Source organism: Zootoca vivipara, chromosome 17 (genome assembly GCF_963506605.1).
Source record: "Zootoca vivipara chromosome 17, rZooViv1.1, whole genome shotgun sequence".
NCBI classification, from domain to species: Eukaryota; Metazoa; Chordata; class Lepidosauria; order Squamata; family Lacertidae; genus Zootoca; species Zootoca vivipara.
In genome coordinates, this window is record NC_083292.1 from 14,545,132 (window position 1) to 14,563,845 (window position 18,714).

The 18,714-nt window shown below is 42.8% G+C and overlaps 3 protein-coding genes across 5 annotated transcripts in view; all 3 read right to left on the bottom strand.

Moving 5' to 3' along the window:
- The window catches only part of LOC118075809 (immunoglobulin lambda-1 light chain-like), a 170,557-nt gene that overhangs the window by 91,261 nt on the left and 60,582 nt on the right, over nucleotides 1-18,714 (bottom strand). The gene's annotated exons all lie outside the window — the stretch shown is intronic.
- LOC118078681 (immunoglobulin lambda-1 light chain-like) overlaps nucleotides 1-18,714 on the bottom strand; it is a 103,333-nt gene that overhangs the window by 72,167 nt on the left and 12,452 nt on the right. The gene's annotated exons all lie outside the window — the stretch shown is intronic.
- Nucleotides 1-18,714, bottom strand: part of LOC118075804 (immunoglobulin lambda-1 light chain-like) — an 87,698-nt gene that overhangs the window by 60,416 nt on the left and 8,568 nt on the right. The window contains exons 1-2 of one of the 3 annotated variants that reach the window (XM_060269577.1): nucleotides 15,063-15,161; nucleotides 14,459-14,776 (exon numbers count right to left, since the gene is read on the bottom strand). The exons of 1 other annotated variant lie outside the window; for it this stretch is intronic. In XM_060269577.1, coding sequence (XP_060125560.1) covers nucleotides 14,459-14,776; nucleotides 15,063-15,108 — 364 coding nt within the window. In that variant the 5' untranslated portion in view covers nucleotides 15,109-15,161. Of the gene's footprint in view, nucleotides 1-12,180; nucleotides 12,484-12,629; nucleotides 12,758-14,458; nucleotides 14,777-15,062; nucleotides 15,162-18,714 lie in introns of those variants that run through there. One more of the 3 variants, XM_060269578.1, reaches the window with a different exon arrangement.

Sequence of the window (18,714 nt, forward strand, 5' to 3'; positions counted from 1 at the left end):
TAACTTCCATTTTAGAGCTATGTGAAAGGCAATGTGTTTGATGTGGTGATGGGTTGAAATTCAGCCCAGCTCTGCCTTCTGGCAAGGAAAGATTATTGGTTTTCAGAGTTAGAACAAGAGTGTCGTTGGTTTTTAAGGAGTGATTATATAAGTTTTTACCATTTTGTCTATTAAGGTTTAAAGTTTAAGCACATATGAAAGTCTTGACCATTTTCCCTTGTAAATAAATGGCAGAAAATATCTTATGAATTGTGACCCTGTAGCCATTTTCCCATATATGAGGGGGCAGGGAATTTTAGTCTGCCCATGGCTGAAGTTATTTAAAAAAAAACCAAACATTTGCAATTTATGAATTCTGACTGGTCATTTACCCGTACATAAGGGGGCGGGTCATTGTTCCGCTAATGACTAGAGGGAAAGCACACTAATAATAATAATCCACATTTGTGAAATATTTTGAATAAAAGTCTGCACCCCAAAAACCCTGTAGATAAAGGGGGCAAATCTAGATTTCTTTTGCCTGGGGTATGAGATGTTTATATAGTACAGTAAACATGGCTAATTAGTGCCATGACTTCATTAAGTAGTTTAATTTAACCAAACTTTTATTGCAGCTTTCTTGTGAAAATATTGGGTTGTCTGGATGTTGAAGTTTTATATATTAAAAGTTTAAGATTTATAAGTCTGCTTCCAAAGCAGCAAGGAACAGGAAATAAGAGGTGTCAGAAATATCTCAGGATACAAAAGCTATAGAAATGGATTTAAACTGACCAAAGAATTTAATTTGACCACTTTTGTTGCTGGTTTGGTGGGAGTGTAAATTGCTGGGTTTCTGTGTAAAATCTAACCTATTCACCCTTCCCTACCTCTTTTCAAATGGTGACTTAGCCAACAGCTGCAACACTTTCAAGTGGTACAATAGATTTCTGAATCACAAACTCTGTACATGCACAGAGGCTATGCCAGCTTGAAGAGAAAAATAGAGGAAAAAAGAAGGTTAAAAGACAAAACAAAAACAGCAACCAAATGCTGAAGGGCCTGTGCCTTGCAGGGGGAAATTTGTTTAAATTTCCTTATGTGTCTTTGACCCCAGGGGTCACTTGAGAAAACAAAAGGGTCAAGTGCTGGACCATCATTCCAAATCTAATATGCAAAATTCTTTCCAGAGGTAAATATCTCAGCACTCACACTTTGAGTTCATCTCTTGAGTATTTGTTGTTGTTGTTGTTGTTGTTGTTGTTGTTGTTGTTGTTGTTGTTTGTAGTGTCTCCTCTTCATTCTACCACTGATTGTGATTTAGTCAAGGGCTTAGAAAACACTCCAGATTATGCAAACCAAGGGTCTGTTCCCCTTTTCCAATGGGTATTCAGGAAGCACCTTCATTTGCAAAGTTCCAACCTAACATGCAAAAATTATTCTCACAGCTTTCCCAGGAAGAACATTTCTAAAGGATATGTGAAGGACTAAACCCCAGTAACAAGTGTCTATTCTTTTCCCCCACAGCAAAAAAAAAGGGGGAAAAAGGGGGGGGGGAGTGAAGAGATAAAGACAGTAATTTCTTTCCTTACAGTCTGCAAAACGAGCTTAAATCCCTACTGTATTAGTTTACTTCCCGCTATAGTTTTATATATTTCCTTTACTTTGACGCTTCTCTTTAGGTTACAAATAATCTGCTTTCATTTATTAAATCAGTTTTTCCATTATGTCTATGAAACTAATCTAACCATACTTGCACAACTTTAGATTGCTACTCTTTATTTTCATTTGAGATGCTCATTATTAGAAATTGTGTGTTTTAGCATTTATTTATTTATTTTGGTTCCTCATATGTCAGTGTTTTGTTTTGTTATATTTTGGGGCATGTCCATCAGTCCATCACGTGGAATGAGGTCTTTCATTCACTGCATCTCCAAAACTTATTACTGATGTTTATTCAGGTACCAGGTAGGTAGCCGTGTTGGTCTGGATCGAAGTAAAATAAAAAAATTCCTTCAGTAGCACCTTAAAGACCAACTAAGTTTTTATTTTGGTATGAGCTTTCGTGTGCATGCACACTTCTTCAGATACTTCTTCAGGTATCTGAAGAAGTGTGCATGCACACGAAAGCTCATACCAAAATAAAAACTTAGTTGGTCTTTAAGGTGCTACTGAAGGAATTTTTTTATTTTATTCAGGTACCATCTGTGTTTTTCCCCATAGAGTTCTCTTTTCTCAGATAGCACATGATGACTTTTAAGGTTTTTTTCCCATTATTTTACCATTCACCTTCAAATCTTTAGGTTACAGTCCAATATTAACCTGTATGGTCTTTATAATGTCTTCATATTATTTGATAATAATTCTTTTTTTTTTAATCTGAGATTTTTGTGTCAAGTCCATCTGAAAAAAAAAAATGTTGTTTGAGTGGTAATCTAAATATTATTTTGTTCTTATTTTTGCATTATTTTGCATTTCTACTTTTTATTTCTGTACATGTGAATGTAACATCTAAGTCATTCTTTCAGTAGTAATAATAATAATAATAATAATAATAATAATAATAATAATAACCCCTTCATGGATCAATGCCTTGTCGTGGCGAAGGGGCTTGAATAACTCAGAGAAGCTATGAGCTATGCCATGCAGGGCCACCCAAGATGGACAGGTCATAGTGGAGAGTTTTGACTAAACGTGATCCACCTGGAGAAGGAACTGGCAAGCCACTCCAGTAACCCTGCCAAGAAAACTCCATGGACAAAGACAACAGGCATATAAAAGTTATGACGCTGGAAGATGAGCCCCTCAGGTCGGAAGGCGTCCAACATGCTACTGAGGAAGAGCGGAGGACAAGTACAAGTAGATTCAGAGCTGATGAAGCGGCTGGGCCAAAGCCGAAAGGACGCTCAGTTGCGGATATGCCTGGAAGCGAAAGGAAAGTCCGATGCTGTAAAGAAAAATATTGCATAGGAACCTGGAATGTAAGAACCATGAATGGAGGTAAGCTGGATGTGGTCAAAAATGAGATGACAAGAATAAATATCGACATCCTGGGCATCAGTGAACTAAAATGGAAGGGAATGGGCGAATTCAGTTCGGATGACTATCATATCTACTACTGTGGGCAAGAATCCCGTAGTAGAAATGGAGTGGCCCTCATAGTCAACAAAAGAGTGGCAAAAGCTGTAATGGGATGCAATCTCAAAAATGACAGAATGATCTCGATACGAATCCAAGGCAGACCTTTTAACATCACAGTAATCCAAGTTTATGCACCAACTACCGGTGCTGAAGAAAGTGAAATTGACCAATTCTATGAAGACCTACAACACCTTCTAGAAATGACACCAAAGAAGGATGTTCTTCTCATTACAGGGGATTGGAATGCTAAAGTAGGGAATCAAGAGATAAAAGGAACAACTGGCAAGTTTGGCCTGGGAGTTCAAAATGAAGCAGGGCAAAGGCTAATAGAGTTCTGTCAAGAGAACAAGCTGGTCATCACAAACACTCTCTTCCAACAACACAAGAGACGACTCTACACATGGATATCACCAAATGGGCAGCATCGAAATCAGATTGATTATATTCTCTGCAGCCAAAGATGGAGAAGCTCTATACAGTCAGCAAAAACAAGACCTGGAGCTGACTGTAACTCAGATCATCAGCTTCTTATAGCAAAATTCCAGCTTAAACTGAAGAAAGTAGGAAAAACCACTGGGCCAGTAAGATACAATCTGAATCAAATCCCTTATGAATACACAGTGGAAGTGGGGAACAGGTTTAAGGATTTAGATTTGGTGGACAGAATGCCTGAAGAACTATGGATGGAGGCTCGTAACATTATACAGGAGGCAGCAACGAAAACCATCCCAAGGAAAAGGAAATGCAAGAAAGCAAAATGGCTGTCCAACGAGGCCTTACAAATAGCGGAGGAGAGGAGGCAAGCAAAATGCAAGGGAGATAGGGAAAGATACAGGAAACTGAATGCAGATTTCCAAAAAACAGCAAGGAGAGACAAGAGGGTCTTCTTAAATGAGCAATGCAAAGAAATAGAGGAAAACAATAGAATGGGGAAAACGAGAGATCTGTTCAAGAAAATTGGAGATATGAAAGGAACATTTCGTACAAAGATTACCATAATCAAGGACAAAAGTGGTAAGGACCTAACAGAAGCAGAAGACATCAAGAAGAGGTGGCAAGAATACACAGAGGAATTATACCAGAAAGATATGGAGGTCTCGTACACCCCAGGTAGTGTGGTTGCTGACCTTGAGCCAGACATCTTGGAGAGTGAAGTCAAATGGGCCTTAGAAAGCACTGCTAATAACAAGGCCAGTGGAAGTGATGATATTCCAGCTGAACTATTTAAAATTTTAAAAGATGATGCTGTTAAGGTGCTACACCCAATATGCCAGCAAGTTTGGAAAACTCAGCAATGGCCAGAGGATTGGAGAAGATCAGTCTACATCCCAATTCCAAAGAAGGGCAGTGCCAAAGAATGCTCCAACTACCGCACAATTGCGCTCATTTCACACGCTAGCAAGGTTATGCTTAAAATTCTACAAGGCAGGCTTAGGCAGTATGTGGACCGAGAACTCCCAGAAGTGCAAGCTGGATTTCGAAAGGGCAGAGGAACCAGAGACCAAATAGCAAACATGCGCTGGATTATGGAGAAAGCTAGAGAGTTCCAGAAAAACGTCTACTTCTGCTTCATTGACCATGCAAAAGCCTTTGACTGTGTCGACCACAGCAAACTATGGCAAGTTCTTAAAGAAATGGGAGTGCCTGATCACCTCATCTGTCTCCTGAGAAATCTCTATGTGGGACAAGAAGCTACAGTTAGAACTGGATATGGAACAACTGATTGGTTCAAAATTGGGAAAGGAGTACGACAAGGTTGTATATTGTCTCCCTGCTTATTTAACTTATATGCAGAATTCATCATGCGAAAGGCTGGACTAGATGAATCCCAAGCCGGAATTAAGATTGCTGGAAGAAATATCAACAACCTCAGATATGCAGATGACACAACCTTGATGGCAGAAAGCGAGGAGGAATTAAAGAACCTTTTAATGAGGGTGAAAGAGGAGAGCGCAAAATATGGTCTGAAGCTCAACATCAAAAAAACCAAGATCATGGCCACTGGTCCCATCACCTCCTGGCAAATAGAAGGGGAAGAAATGGAGGCAGTGAGAGATTTTACTTTCTTGGGCTCCTTGATCACTGCAGATGGTGACAGCAGTCACGAAATTAAAAGACGCCTGCTTCTTGGGAGAAAAGCAATGACAAACCTAGACAGCATCTTAAAAAGCAGAGACATCACCTTGCCGACAAAGGTCCGTATAGTTAAAGCTATGGTTTTCCCAGTAGTGATGTATGGAAGTGAGAGCTGGACCATAAAGAAGGCTGATCGCCGAAGAATTGATGCTTTTGAATTATGGTGCTGGAGGAGACTCTTGAGAGTCCCATGGACTGCAAGAAGATCAAACCTATCCATTCTTAAGGAAATCAGCTCTGAGTGCTCCCTGGAAGGACAGATCGTGAAGCTCAGGCTCCAATACTTTGGCCACCTCATGAGAAGAGAAGAATCCTTGGAAAAGACCCTGATGTTGGGAAAGATTGAGGGCACTAGGAGAAGGGGACGACAGAGGACAAGATGGTTGGACAGTGTTCTCGAAGCTACGAACATGAGTTTGACCAAATTGCGGGAGGCAGTGCAAGACAGGAGTGCCTGGCGTGCTATGGTCCATGGGGTCACGAAGAGTCGGACACGACTAAACGACTAAACAACAACAACAATAATAATAAACCCCTAGGTAAAGGAAAACAGACTTAGCAGCTAACAACAGTAGTAATTATATAGAAATGTGATGAATAAAATACTTAATGCATTTATTGTTTGCAGCTTCCCAAAAAAACTCCAGGAGATATTTCCACCCCCCTTTTCCCTCTTCTTCCCTTTGGCTTTTGCCCTTTCCTTCTTCTAACTGTGCCCTTAAGTACCCCAAACCCTGCCCCTTACAGCATACTCCTTCTACAGATGTTACTACAGACGCAATGATGGAAAAAACCTTGAACCCAAATCCTCCGGACCACAAGACTTTTACCTGCAACAACAGACACCAGAGTTTTCAAACTGGCCACAACTATCTCATTCCAAAAGGATATGGGCTGACAAAGGGGGGAAAGTGAATTGCAAGGACATATGCTCTCTTTGACTTCAGGACTCTGTGCCCTGTTAAGAGTTGGCCTCAAGATATGCAACTGATATATAATTATGTTTTATGTTACGTGATATTATGCAGAAACGTTGACCTATGCCTGACAAGTATATGTTATTTCCACAAAGGGGGGGGGGCATTTTTGTGTGTAATTGTTTTCATGTTTAATGTATAGTAAGTTATTGTATGGTGGTATTATTCCTTATACGCCCAATGGAGGACTCATGTTTTCTAATAGATCAGGCTATTGCATAGTCCATTATTGAGATTTAGATCAATTTATGACCACATTTCCTTATCTCACCTGGCACTTTGTAGTGTGCCAGCCTTCTTTTTACCAAGAAGCAGTTTCAGGATCCATGAAAACAGCAGATACAAGAAGGTGTATATGCCTTGATTTACCAGGAATGATTCCTTATAGAATTAAATTGACCAATTTGGACATGTGCCCTTTCAGAATGGTTTTTATGGGGCTGTATAAATTCTAATTGGGTCAGTTCTAATTGGGCAAGTGTATCCAAGGTGCAAGTAGCTTTCTCCCTTTAAGAGCAACTGAGCCCTACTACAGTGCAAGACCAGAGCCTATAATAATAAAATCCCATAGAAAGCCCAAGGCAAGGGCATCTCTCTCATGACATGTCCAAACCTGTGGCAGCTATGGTGAGTGCCAGGTGACATGGTCAATATGAAAGCCCTAAGGGGATTCACCAGGGATTGTTGCTGCTGTGCCATGATGGAGGTGTGGGACCAGAAAGCTAACTTTTACACCTGAGAACACACAAAAGGCAAACTCCAAGGAAACTGCATTTTTCAGTCATTGGTGGACCTTCCCGGTAATGTAAGGCATATACCATTTCTTATAAAATGCTTCTCCCAAGCCCCCCTTTGAGCCGCCACCACATACCCCTAGGTTGTGCCAATGTACCACCTGGGAAATGGAGAATATTATGTGAGGCAATGATTGGTTGTTACACAACAATATTGCCTCAGAGAGGGGGCTGTTATAAAATCATATTGGGGGGGGGGTTTGCAGGACACCATTATTAATGAACAGAGAGGGGTGACAGAATTTGACAGCTGCAATACCCAGAATCCTGTTCAATGCCATCTTCCCTGTCTCCCCACCCCTCCAGCTAGGACTCGACCCTGCCTGAAGGAAGGCTTAAGGATCTGCATATGCACAACAGTTAGCATAAACTCACACATTTCCCCTCTCCACCTCCCCTCCGCCCAGAACAAAACAATGTTTCCAGAAGAAGGGGGGGGGGGAAACCGCCCAAATCCAAAGTTAAACTTTTCTACTCAAGTTAATAATACAGCCTATTATATGTTCTCTTACCATGAAATCTCTATCCGCTGCCTCTGTATTAGAATTGCTGTTTTATATCTTAGAACTGTATATGTCAGGACTGCTACCTTTTAATTAGAAATCCCTGCATTAGGTATGTTTTCCAGGTATATTTTCTGTATGAACCCTGTATGATCCCAACCCACCTGAACCTTGCCCTACTACCACCCTATACCCATTCAAGGACACACGGACAATAGAGGGATTAGCTGGAACAACTTTATTCAAATAAATTGCCATCCTCAACGTAGCCCACCCTTCCATGGCCTGGAGGAAAACACTGCCGGGCGGACTTCCACCCCATGGAAATCGCCAGGAACTGCCCCACCTCTGCACCCATCTCGACTGATTGCCCTTCCTGCCAAACAACAGGGAGCACCATCAACGACAGGAGAAGAGAGATTGACATCTCTCCATCTGAAAGGAAAAGTCATCTCCGCACCCAGCTAATCCGATCTCCCACCCGTCGCCCTTGTCTCCCCCTCCCTCCTAGTCCAGAGATTTCCATGCATGAACAGGAGGGTATATAGGGGGACTTCACCATTTCCCGGGGTTCCTTCCTTCTTTCCAGAGGCAGGGACCCTACAGCTGTAGCTTTGCATTCTGCAATAAAGGGATCAGTTTGTTTTTCCTGACAGCATCGTGTGGTCTCTGTCATTTTCCCGGCGGAGCTGAACTTAGTGCAAATTTTGGAGCTTCCGACCCGCGTCTGTCCTTCTTAAAAGGCAACGCATTTTGGGGTACATTTTTCATAACAGCGCCCTTGGCAAAAACAGGAGCACACTGTTGCTCTTTTATTTCTTTATTCTCATCTTAATTGTTTTATTTCTGATTTTTTATTTCATACATTTCAATAATGTTATAATCATTTTAACATTTCAGAATGTGACTTCCTTCCCCCTCTTTCTGCTTAGTGTTAAGGTTTTAGCCTTATTATAAGTTATTGTAAGTTTAAGTTAAGGCTGCTGCAACTGGATTTCTTATGGACAGGGCCAATCCTGAATGTATTGGATTTGTGACCATTATGTTCATTTGCCTTCCGTAGCAGTAGAGCTCTGCTGGATGAAATATCAATTGCCTCTGGTCTATTTTTTGGGAATCCCGCAATTGTTTACGTTGTTACTCTGCTAACTATACATTGGAATCTCCACTAGATCAATACTCATTAGGATTCCATGACACTTCCATCAGCCCCAGGCTGCTTAGCTTTGGGCCCAAGAAATTTGGAGTCTCAGAACAACTGGAGAATTTTGCAGTCACAAACCACTGTGCAGTCTGGGGAGAGTTAAAGTTGGAGGCTCAAATGAGCTTGACACAGTCTGCAATGAAGCCTGAGGAGCTTGAGGATGAAGAGTTTTTGTTTCAGTTCCTCTGCTAGCCGTATCACTGTGTAACGTGTAAGACCCACTTGCAGAATAGGACGCAGCACAGTAATAAACTGCCTCGTCCCCTGCCTGCACGCTGGTGATGGTTACAAAGGCCACTTTCTTCGGGGCATCATTGGAAGAAGAGAATTGGCTGGAGAACTCCGGGCCAAACTCTGTCTTGTCATCATTTATGTTCCGCCATAAAAGGAATCTGGGACTCTCTCCTTCTTTTTGCTGATACCAGAGAAAACCTCCAAACCGGGAACTGATCGTGCAGTTGAGTTGAACTGTACTGGCCGGAGAGGCTGACACTGAAGCTGGTTGAGTCAGAGTGAACTGAGACAGAGCTCCTGCAAGAGACAGGGAAGGAGAATAAAAACGGATCGAAATGTGGAGTTTCATTTACTTCAAGGTAGATTGAGAGGGACAAAGAGCAAGTGGAGAGACCATCGGTCAGGGATGGAGGACAGACAGAAGCATGTTGTCTTCACCTGAGCAGCAAATGAGGAGCAGGAGTAGAATTGGGACCATCATGGCAGTAAATCCAAAGCGATGTGCTTTCCCTCCGGAAAAGCAGGTATCTGTTGGCCCTATTCCCCTTCTTTGATCTTAAACCCCTTGCCAGAGCCTGTATGCAAATGCACCTCCCCAATTTGGCTAGGGAGGGACCAACAGTCTTAGACTACTCGAGTTAAGCCTATTTCACTTGTACACAGTCCTGCTTGGGGCATCTTCTTGGCCACTGTGAGAACATGAGGCTGGACTCGATGGGTCTTTGGTCTGGTCCAGCGGGACTCTCCTTATCTACCCTTACAACATCTGTTTTTGCATTATGCATCAAAGATTGAGATGCCACATTCCGACCCCATGCCTGACATTTCCCAGGGCAAAGGCCTGGCCAGGGCGAAGTCGTCCTCTTATATACCTCCTGGGAATGACAAGGCACCTGACCCTCACCTGAATCTCATAACTCCTCCTACAGGTGATTTGGTCTGCAGCCACAGTGTGGGAAAAAAGGATGAGATTGTTCACCACATACCAGGCACTGTACTATTCAAATTAGGCCCCAGTGTTTTTGTTACAATCCCCTTCTCTATTAAGTAGTCAATTTCAATCTAGAATTTAAATTCTCAAAACTTTATCATTTGCTAATTCGAGCAAGTAAACTTCTGCTCTCACTTCATTACAAACAGTATTTCTACCGGCAACACACTTGAGCAAACCCACTCCTCTTCCTTTCACAGATATTTTGTTGCCATTTGCAACTGTGGCTGCCTCTGATTAAATAAAAAAATCCTTCAGTAGCACCTTAAATACCAAATAAGTTTTTATTTTGGTATGAGCTTTCGTGTGCATGCACACTTCATCAGATACACTGAAACAGAAGTAACCAGACCCTTATGTATAGTCAGAGGGTGGGGGTGATGGGAATGGGTGATGGGCTGATAGGAGTGGTAAACCTGTTGATGACTGTTAACGACTGTTAATGACTGCAATTGGTCTTGTGGGGGGAGCAAGGGCTGAGGTGCTAAGGAAAGCTTGATCATGTATAATGAGATAAGAATCCTATGTCTCTGTTCATTCCAGGTGGCTCCATGGTTGTACATGGTACATGGTTGTACATGGCTGCAAAAGCATTTTTAGTTTGCTTTTTGTTGCCACCCTGGAACTTTTCTTTATTAGTGTCACTTTGTCTTCTATGATTCCTTGCAAATGAAGGAAAACAACTTTTCTGCTTGTATATGTTGATAATATAATTTTGGTTACTGAGAACAAACAAGATTGTACAAAAACAAGATTGGGCACAGGCCTGGCCAGGACATAGGCGTCCTGACTGTGACAAAGGTGACTTGTGTGCTTGCTTGATTAACAGTTGTTGGGAACTTCAAAGTACCTGCTTTCCCTTCTGTTGGTCTTTGTACTGGAACTGGAGACTCCAATAAAGAGTATTCCACGTCAAGAAGGAGGGCAAGTGGGCACTCTATCAAATGACAGGGCAGGAGTTACACGGATCAGGGCCTTTTCACTGTTGGTGCCCATTGTATGCTTCACTCTTCCCAGATCTGTTCTCTCTTGGCCTGTATTTTGGAGCTTTATAATTTAGGAAGACTTTACCAATCTTTTCTAAACCTATGTTCTTCTTGTTCTCTTATTCTATATGTTAAGTCTGCAAGCTGTGCATATTCTGTCCGTTTAAGTTGCCATTTGTCTTTAGTCGGGACCTATGACCTTAATTGGGACCGGGGGGGCGCTGTGGGTTAAACCACTGAGCCTAGGGCTTGCCGATCAGAAGGTCAGCGGTTCGAATCCCCGCGACGGGGTGAGCTCCCATTGCTCAGTCCCTGCTCCTGCCAACCTAGCAGTTCGAAATCACATCAAAGTGCGAGTAGATAAATAGGTACCGCTCCAGCGGGAAGGTAAACGGCATTTCCGTGCGCTGCTCTGGTTTGCCAGAAGCGGCTTAGTCATGCTAGCCACATGACCCGGAAGCTGTACGCCGGCTCCCTCGGTCAATAAAGCAAGGTGAGTGCCACAACCCCAGAGTCATCTGTGACTGGACCTAATGGTCAGGGGTCACCTTTATCTTTATGACCTTAATTCTTCATCTAGAAGTTTTCAGAATCCACAATGTTTGAGCGACGTTTTAAAAACATGGTCTTAATCCAACTGGATCATTAGAGCTGAAAGAGGCAAGAGGCGCCTCAACTTCCTTCCAGGGCACGGCCATCCATTGAGGCAGGATATACAGAATGCAGGGCCAGTACAAAGTCCCAGTCCCATGCAAAGAAAAATGCCTGAGTGGACAAATGTGCTTCTGCTTCACTTCACAGCAGAGTTCCAGGTATACTGGACAGAGGCCATTTAGGGTTTTAAAGGTTAAAGTTTTAGTCCTATTATTATATTATTATTATTATTATTATTATTATTATTATTATTATTATTATTATTATAAATTATTGTAAGTTTAACTTAAGTCTGCTGCAACTGGATTTCTTATGGACAGGGCCAATCCTGAATATATTGGATTTGTGACCATTATGCTCATTTGCCTTGAAATACAATTGCCTCTGGCCTAGTTTGTTTGGAATCTCGCAACGTGTTTAAGTTGTTACTCTGCTAACTCTGCTAACTATACATTGGAATCTCCTCTGGATCAATATTGATTAGAAATCCATGACATATCACTGGTGATTCTAAGCTGCTAGATGTGAAGGGGGAAGACGGAAGGTTTTTGTCTCAGTTCCCCATCAGACTCAATCACTGTGCAACAAGCTATAGCTGTTAAACCAAGCCCCACAGTAATAGTGAGCCTCATCTTCAACTTGGGTGTTGCTGATAGTTAAACAGCCAGTATTCCCAGAGACAGTAGCAATGAATCGATCTGGGATCCCTGTTCCTCTGCTGCAACCATTACAATGCACAAAGCGAGGGGCCTGGCCAGCTTTCTGTTGATACCAGTGAATATAGCCGCCGCTGGGACTGCTGCTGGCAGTGCAAGAGAGTTTAGCCATTTGTCCTGGGGACAAAGACTCTGATGTAGGTTGAGTCACTGTATGTTGAGAAATGACACCTTTTCAAAAAGAAAAGAAAGAGAGAAAAGGTATTGATTCACCGGATTTTCTCACAAATATTCTAAAACCGGTATGATAAAAGCACACTACAGTTGGTGCTAATTTGCCCAGAAGCCTATGGAAAGGGAACCGTCCACATCCTTACCTGAGAAATAGCCAAGAAGTGCAAGGAAAGACAGAGCCCAGGCCATGTTAAGCTCTCTAAATGACTTGGGCTTTCTCCACAGAAAGGTTAAGCAGCAGGGACCTTCCTGTTTCCTTCTATACTCCCCGCAGGAACTGAAGAGGAAGGAGCTATCCTATAAAGATGTTGGCCCTCACTGGCTTTGCTAGAAATGCCTCTTCTCCTCTTCTGAGAAGGCGGGACATTTTAGCTCAGCCAGTGAGCAGAGACTATATTTGCATGAAGGAGAGTTTTAAAAGAAGAAGACAGAAGGGTCATGGCTTTGCCCTGGAATGGGAGTAATATATAGTTTATGAATAAGAAAAGGAAGAGAGGAAATGTGAATGTGTGTGTGTAAATGTGGGGAGTGTCTAGGTAAAGGTAAAGGGGCTCCTGACCATTAGGTCCAGTCGTGACCGACTCTGGGGTTGCGCGCTCATCTCGCATTATTGGCCGAGGGAGCCGGCGTATAGCTTCCAGGTCATGTGGCCAGCATGACAAAGCCACTTCTGGCGAACCAGAGCAGCACACAGAAACACCGTTTACCTTCCCGCTGTAGCGGTTCCTATTTATCTACTTGCATTTTGATGTGCTTTCAAACTGCTAGGTTGGCAGGAGCTGGGACCGAGCAACGGGAGCTCACCCCGCCACAGGGATTCGAACCGCTGACCTTCTGATCAGCAAGCCCTAAGCTCAGTGTCTACTTTCCTGTTAATAGTTGCTCTCTCCCAGCGCCGCAACCCCATACAGTGGTACCTCGGTTTACAAACACTATTGGTTCCAGAAGTCTGTACTTAACCTAAAGCAAACTTTCCCATCGAAAGTAAAGAAAAGTGGATTAATCCGTTCCAGACGGTCCGTGGAGTGCTTAAACTGAAGCGTACTGAACCTGAAGCGAACTTTCCCATTGAAAGTAATGGAAAGTGGATTAATCTGTTCCAGACGGGTCCACGGAGTACTCAACCTGAAGCATACTTAACCCGAGGTATGAGTGTAATTGGTTCCGGAAGTCCGTACTTAACCTGAAGCGTACTTAACCTGAAGCAAAGTTTCCCATTGAAAGTAATGGAAAGTGGATTAATCCGTTCCAGACAGGTCCACAGAGTACTTAAACTGAAAATACTCAAACCGAGGTATGACTGTAGTCGCCTTTGACTGGACTTAACCATCCAGGGGTCCCTTACCTTTTACCTTTAGTAATCCAAATGCTAAAGAGTCAATAGGAGGGGGCTGGGGCTGAGAGCTGCAAGTAAAGTTGTTGTTTTTTCTGCAGTCCATGCTTGAGGAGGACACATTTTTTCGTCTCCAATAAAAATAAGCTTGCTTTGTGACAGCCATTGTAGTGAGCTCAATAGAAAACCAATCAAATGCCTGAGTGGACAGGAAGCCTCTGTCAGAGTTGCTCACATATGCCAAATGTGCTTCTGCTTCACTTCACAGCAGAGTTGCAGGGTGCTCAGATGGTGCCTGATATAATATATTTCTGCAAAAATTTGGAGAGAAAGGGCTGACATCTCCCCCTACAGGGAAAAGCTGGAATAACAGGCAACAGAGAGGTTACCGAAAATCAACAAGACCCAAACTGCACAATTTGTAAGAAAGCATCCCGCAAGAAACACACATATTTAGCTCACACACATTCAGCTTTATGCTTGGAAAAACAATTTTTTTAAAAATGAAGAGGAAGGTGGAAACGGAGAGAAGGGAAAGGGGGGTCTGGGGAAAATGACTTTGGCAATGTGAGACCATCAACAGAGAGAAAGGGGAAGCACTTTTGAGTCAGGTTCCCCTTCTGGTTTTATCACTGTGTGACTTGCCGCCAGCTCCAGCAAAACAGTAATAGTCTGCCTCATCCTTTGCCTGCACGTTGGCAATGATTAAATTGGCCACTAGTTTAGGAGCATCATTGGAATGAGAGAAGCGACTGGAGAACTCTGGACCAAATTCTGTCTTGTCTGCAGCTATGTCCCGCCGCAGGAGAAAACTTGGGCTTTTCCCATCTTTTTGTTGATACCAGTTTAAAGATCCAAAGTGGTAGTTGCTGCTGATTGTGCAAGAGATTTGGACTGTACCTCCCAGGGATGTAGACTGAGCAGCTGGCTGTGTCAGATTAAACTGGGCGAAGGACCCTGGAGAGGTGAGAAATGGACATTTGTGAAGGAAGCAATAAGTGTTTGTTTGTTGTAACAGAAGTAAACCAATGCATCAGACCAAAATAATGAGGACGGGGCACAGTTTAGTGGTCTAGCATCTGCTTTGCATACCGACAGTGCCAGGCACGGCAGAGAACAGAAACCCTGCCAGTCAGTGCAGGCAACCCTAAGGTTGTTTCACCAAATATGTTTCACCAAATATGAGATAGCTTCCTTCCTTCCTATGTAGAGGACAATAGCATGAAGGAAAGATTTTCTTCACCTGAGCAGCAAGTAAAGAAGATGAAAAGGAGTAAGGACCACTCCATTGTGTCTGAGCTGTCCAGGGTTCTGAGGTCAAAGGGTGCCCGTTGCTATTCTCCAATGCTCGCTCCCTCTCAAATACCCAGAATGGGTCTCTCATGCAAATATGCTGACTCTTCCTCATTGGTTAGAAGCTAGAGTGAATTTGCAGAAGGTCTCAGTATCTACATTTAAGTGTCCCCTGCAACCAAACATTGCAGTATATGGGGCTTCGCTTCAGAGTACCAGCCATCCATGCCTTTTTTTTGAGGCATTTCTGTTTCATTCTACCAGCTTCTTCTTTTCTTTTTCTTTCTTTTTAATTAATTTTTATTAAATTTTCTGTTTTACAATTTAAAGTACTCATTTTTACATCCTTAAGATATCCATGTCTTCCCGTCTTCTCTTTCCATGGTTCATTTTACGTATCATAAATCCTTGCATATTTTTCAAAACTATACCATTCAGTATTCCATTATTGCTTATCACCACAAGAACTACTCACTTTGGGTTTTTGTAAAGCAAACAGTCTAATTTGCCAATGCCTAAATGATTCCGAGCGTCAGAACAACTTGGCCACAATAAGGAAATTTTGCCCATGGTATGACCATTTCCCACCCTCCCACTTTGATTCTCTGGCACCCTATCTGTAGAACTTAGAAATTCCAAAATATAGACACACTTTTACCCTCACAAGACTGAATGTATTGCCCTTGGCTGTACTTGAGGGACAAGTCCAACAGATTCCACACGAAAAACGGTTATGTCCCTGTGGAGATGGCAGCACCGAATCAGTGGCGCATGCCCTCCTGGCATGCACTCTTTACGAAGACCTGATGAACAAGATTATCACCCCTTTTATTGTCCATTCCGGGTCACCAAACCACTGCCACAGTGTCTTTTCTCCTGGCAGATCAAGAGGAGCAGATGACAGCAAAGTTGCAAGGTTTTTTAGCTGGGGCAATCAGAATAAGGTCCACTGTTTGGCTGCTGATTCAGGATCCTAAACTGTGCTTTATTACAATCAACTTTTTATTTTGTTCTGGTATATCACAATGCTCTTTTGTTGCTATGGCCGATGGCTAATGCAAATAAAGTTTAATAATAATAATAATAATAATATAATTTATTATTATTTATATCCCGCCCATCTGGCCGCGCTCCCCCAGCCACTCTGGGCGGCTTCCAACAAAATACTAAAATACAGAAATCCACCAAACATTGAAAGCTTCCTTCCCTAAACAGGGCTGCCTTGAGATGCCTTCTAAAGGTCTGGTAATTGTTGTTCTCTTTGACCTCTTTTGGGAGGGCATTCCACAGGGTGGGTGCCACTACCGAGAAGGCCCTCTGCCTGGTTCCCTGTAACTTGGCTTCTCATAGCGAGGGAACTGCCAGAAGGCCCTCGGCTCTGGACCTCAGTGTCCGGGCAGAACGATGGGGGTGGATACGCTCCTTCAGGTATACTGGTTCCATTCATGCATTCATTATTCCATGCATCAAAACTTATTTACGCTGTTGAATTTATCTTAATGTTGCCAGTGTTTTCAGCGGTACACAATTCATAGAACCATAGAACCATAGAGTTGGAAGAGACCAAAAGAGCCATCCAGTCCAACCCCCTGCCAAGCAGGAAACACCATCAAAGCATTCCTGACATATGGCTGTCAAGCCTCTGCTTAAAGACCTCCAAAGAAGGAGACTCCACCACACTCCTTGGCAGCAAATTCCACTGCCAAACAGCTCTTACTGTCAGGAAGTTCTTCCTAATGTTTAGGTGGAATTTCAAGAATGCTTTGATGGTGTTTCCTGCTTGGCAGGGGGTTGGACTGGATGGCCCTTGTGGTCTCTTCCAATTCTATGATTCTATGATTCTTTCTTGTAGTTTGAATCCTTTGTTCCGTGTCCGCTTCTCTGGAGCAGCAGAAAACAACATTTCACCCTTTTCTATATGACATCCTTTAATATATTTGAACATGGCTATCATATCACCCCTTAACCTTCTCTTCTCCAGGCTAAATATACCCAGCTCCCTAAGCCGTTCCTCATAAAGCATCGTTTCCAGGCCTTTGACCATTTTGGTTGCCCCCCCTCTGGACACGTTCCAGCTTGTCAGTATCCTTCTTGAACTGTGGTGCCCAGAATTAGACACAGTATTCCAGGTGAGGTCTGAGCAGAGGAGAATACAGTGGTACTATTACTTCCCTTGATCTGGATGCTGTACTCCTATTGATGCAGCCCAGAATCGCATTGGCTTTTTTAGCTGCTGCATCACACTGTTGACTCATATCAAGTTTGTGGTCTACCAAGACTCCTAGATAATTTTCACATGTACTGATCTCAAGCCAGGTGTCTTGTATTTGTGCCTTTCATCCCCCCCCTTCCAGGTGTAGTACATTTCTCCCTATTCAAACTCATCTTGTTTGCTTTGGCCCAGTTGTCTAATCTGTTAAGGTCATTTTGAAGTGTGATTCTGTCCTCTGAGGTATTAGCCACCCCTCCCAATTTGGTGTCATCTGCAAACTTGATCAGGATGCCCTCAAGCCCATCATCCAAGTCGTTTATAAAGATGTTGAATAAGACTGTATTTGTGCCTTTCATTTTTTTTGCCCAAGTGAAGTTTCCCATATTATTTCCCACATATCCAATAAATGTTTTCCAATCTTCTCTAAATGTATGCTCTTCTTGTTCTCTTATTCTATATGCTAAGTCTGCAAGCTGTGTATATTCCATCAGTTTCAGTTGACATTTGTCTTTAGTTAGGACCTATAACCTTAATTCTTCATCCTGAAGTTTTCAGAATCCACAATGATTGTGGGACATTTTAAGAACATGGCCTGAATCCACTTGGATCTTAAGAGCTGAGAGAGGTAAGAGGAACCTCATCTTCCTTCTAGAGCAAGACCATCCATTGAGGCAGGAGGCAGGGCCAGTACAAAGTCCCAGCCCCGTGCAAAGAAAAATACCAATGTGTAGTTGATCTCTGAGTGGACAGGAAGCCTCTGAAAGAGTTGCTCACATATGCCAAATGTGCTTCTGCTTCACTTCCCAGCAGAGTGGCAAAGGTGTTCAGGTGGTGTCTGATATAATTGTTGTTGTTCTTTAGTCAATTTCCGCAAAAATTGGTGGAGAAAGGGCTGACATCTCCCCCTATGGGGAATAGCTGGAATAACAGGCAACAGAGAGGTTACCCAAAATTAACAAGACCTAAATTGCGCAAGACCTAAATTAAACAAGCCCGCAAGAAAAAACACATTCGGCTTTATGTGCTTGGTAAGAAAAAATTGTTTAATTGAAAAAGAGGGTGGAAATGGAGAGTAGGGAAAGGGGGGAGGTCCAGGAAAAATCCCACCCACCATTGCAACCAATGTGCTTTGACTATACAGTGGCACCTCGACTTACAAACGACTCGACAACCGAATTTTTCAACTTACGAATGGGGGTAATGGCCACACGCTTACGAATGTCTCGACATTCGGGGGAAAATCGCGGCGGTTTTAGATAGGGATTTTCCGACTTACGAATTTTTAGATAGGGTTGCTTCGACTTACAAATTTTCCCGTTTTCAATGCATTCCTATGGGAAATCGCGTTTCCAATGGCGTTTTTCGACTTACGAAGGTGCCTTCGGAACAG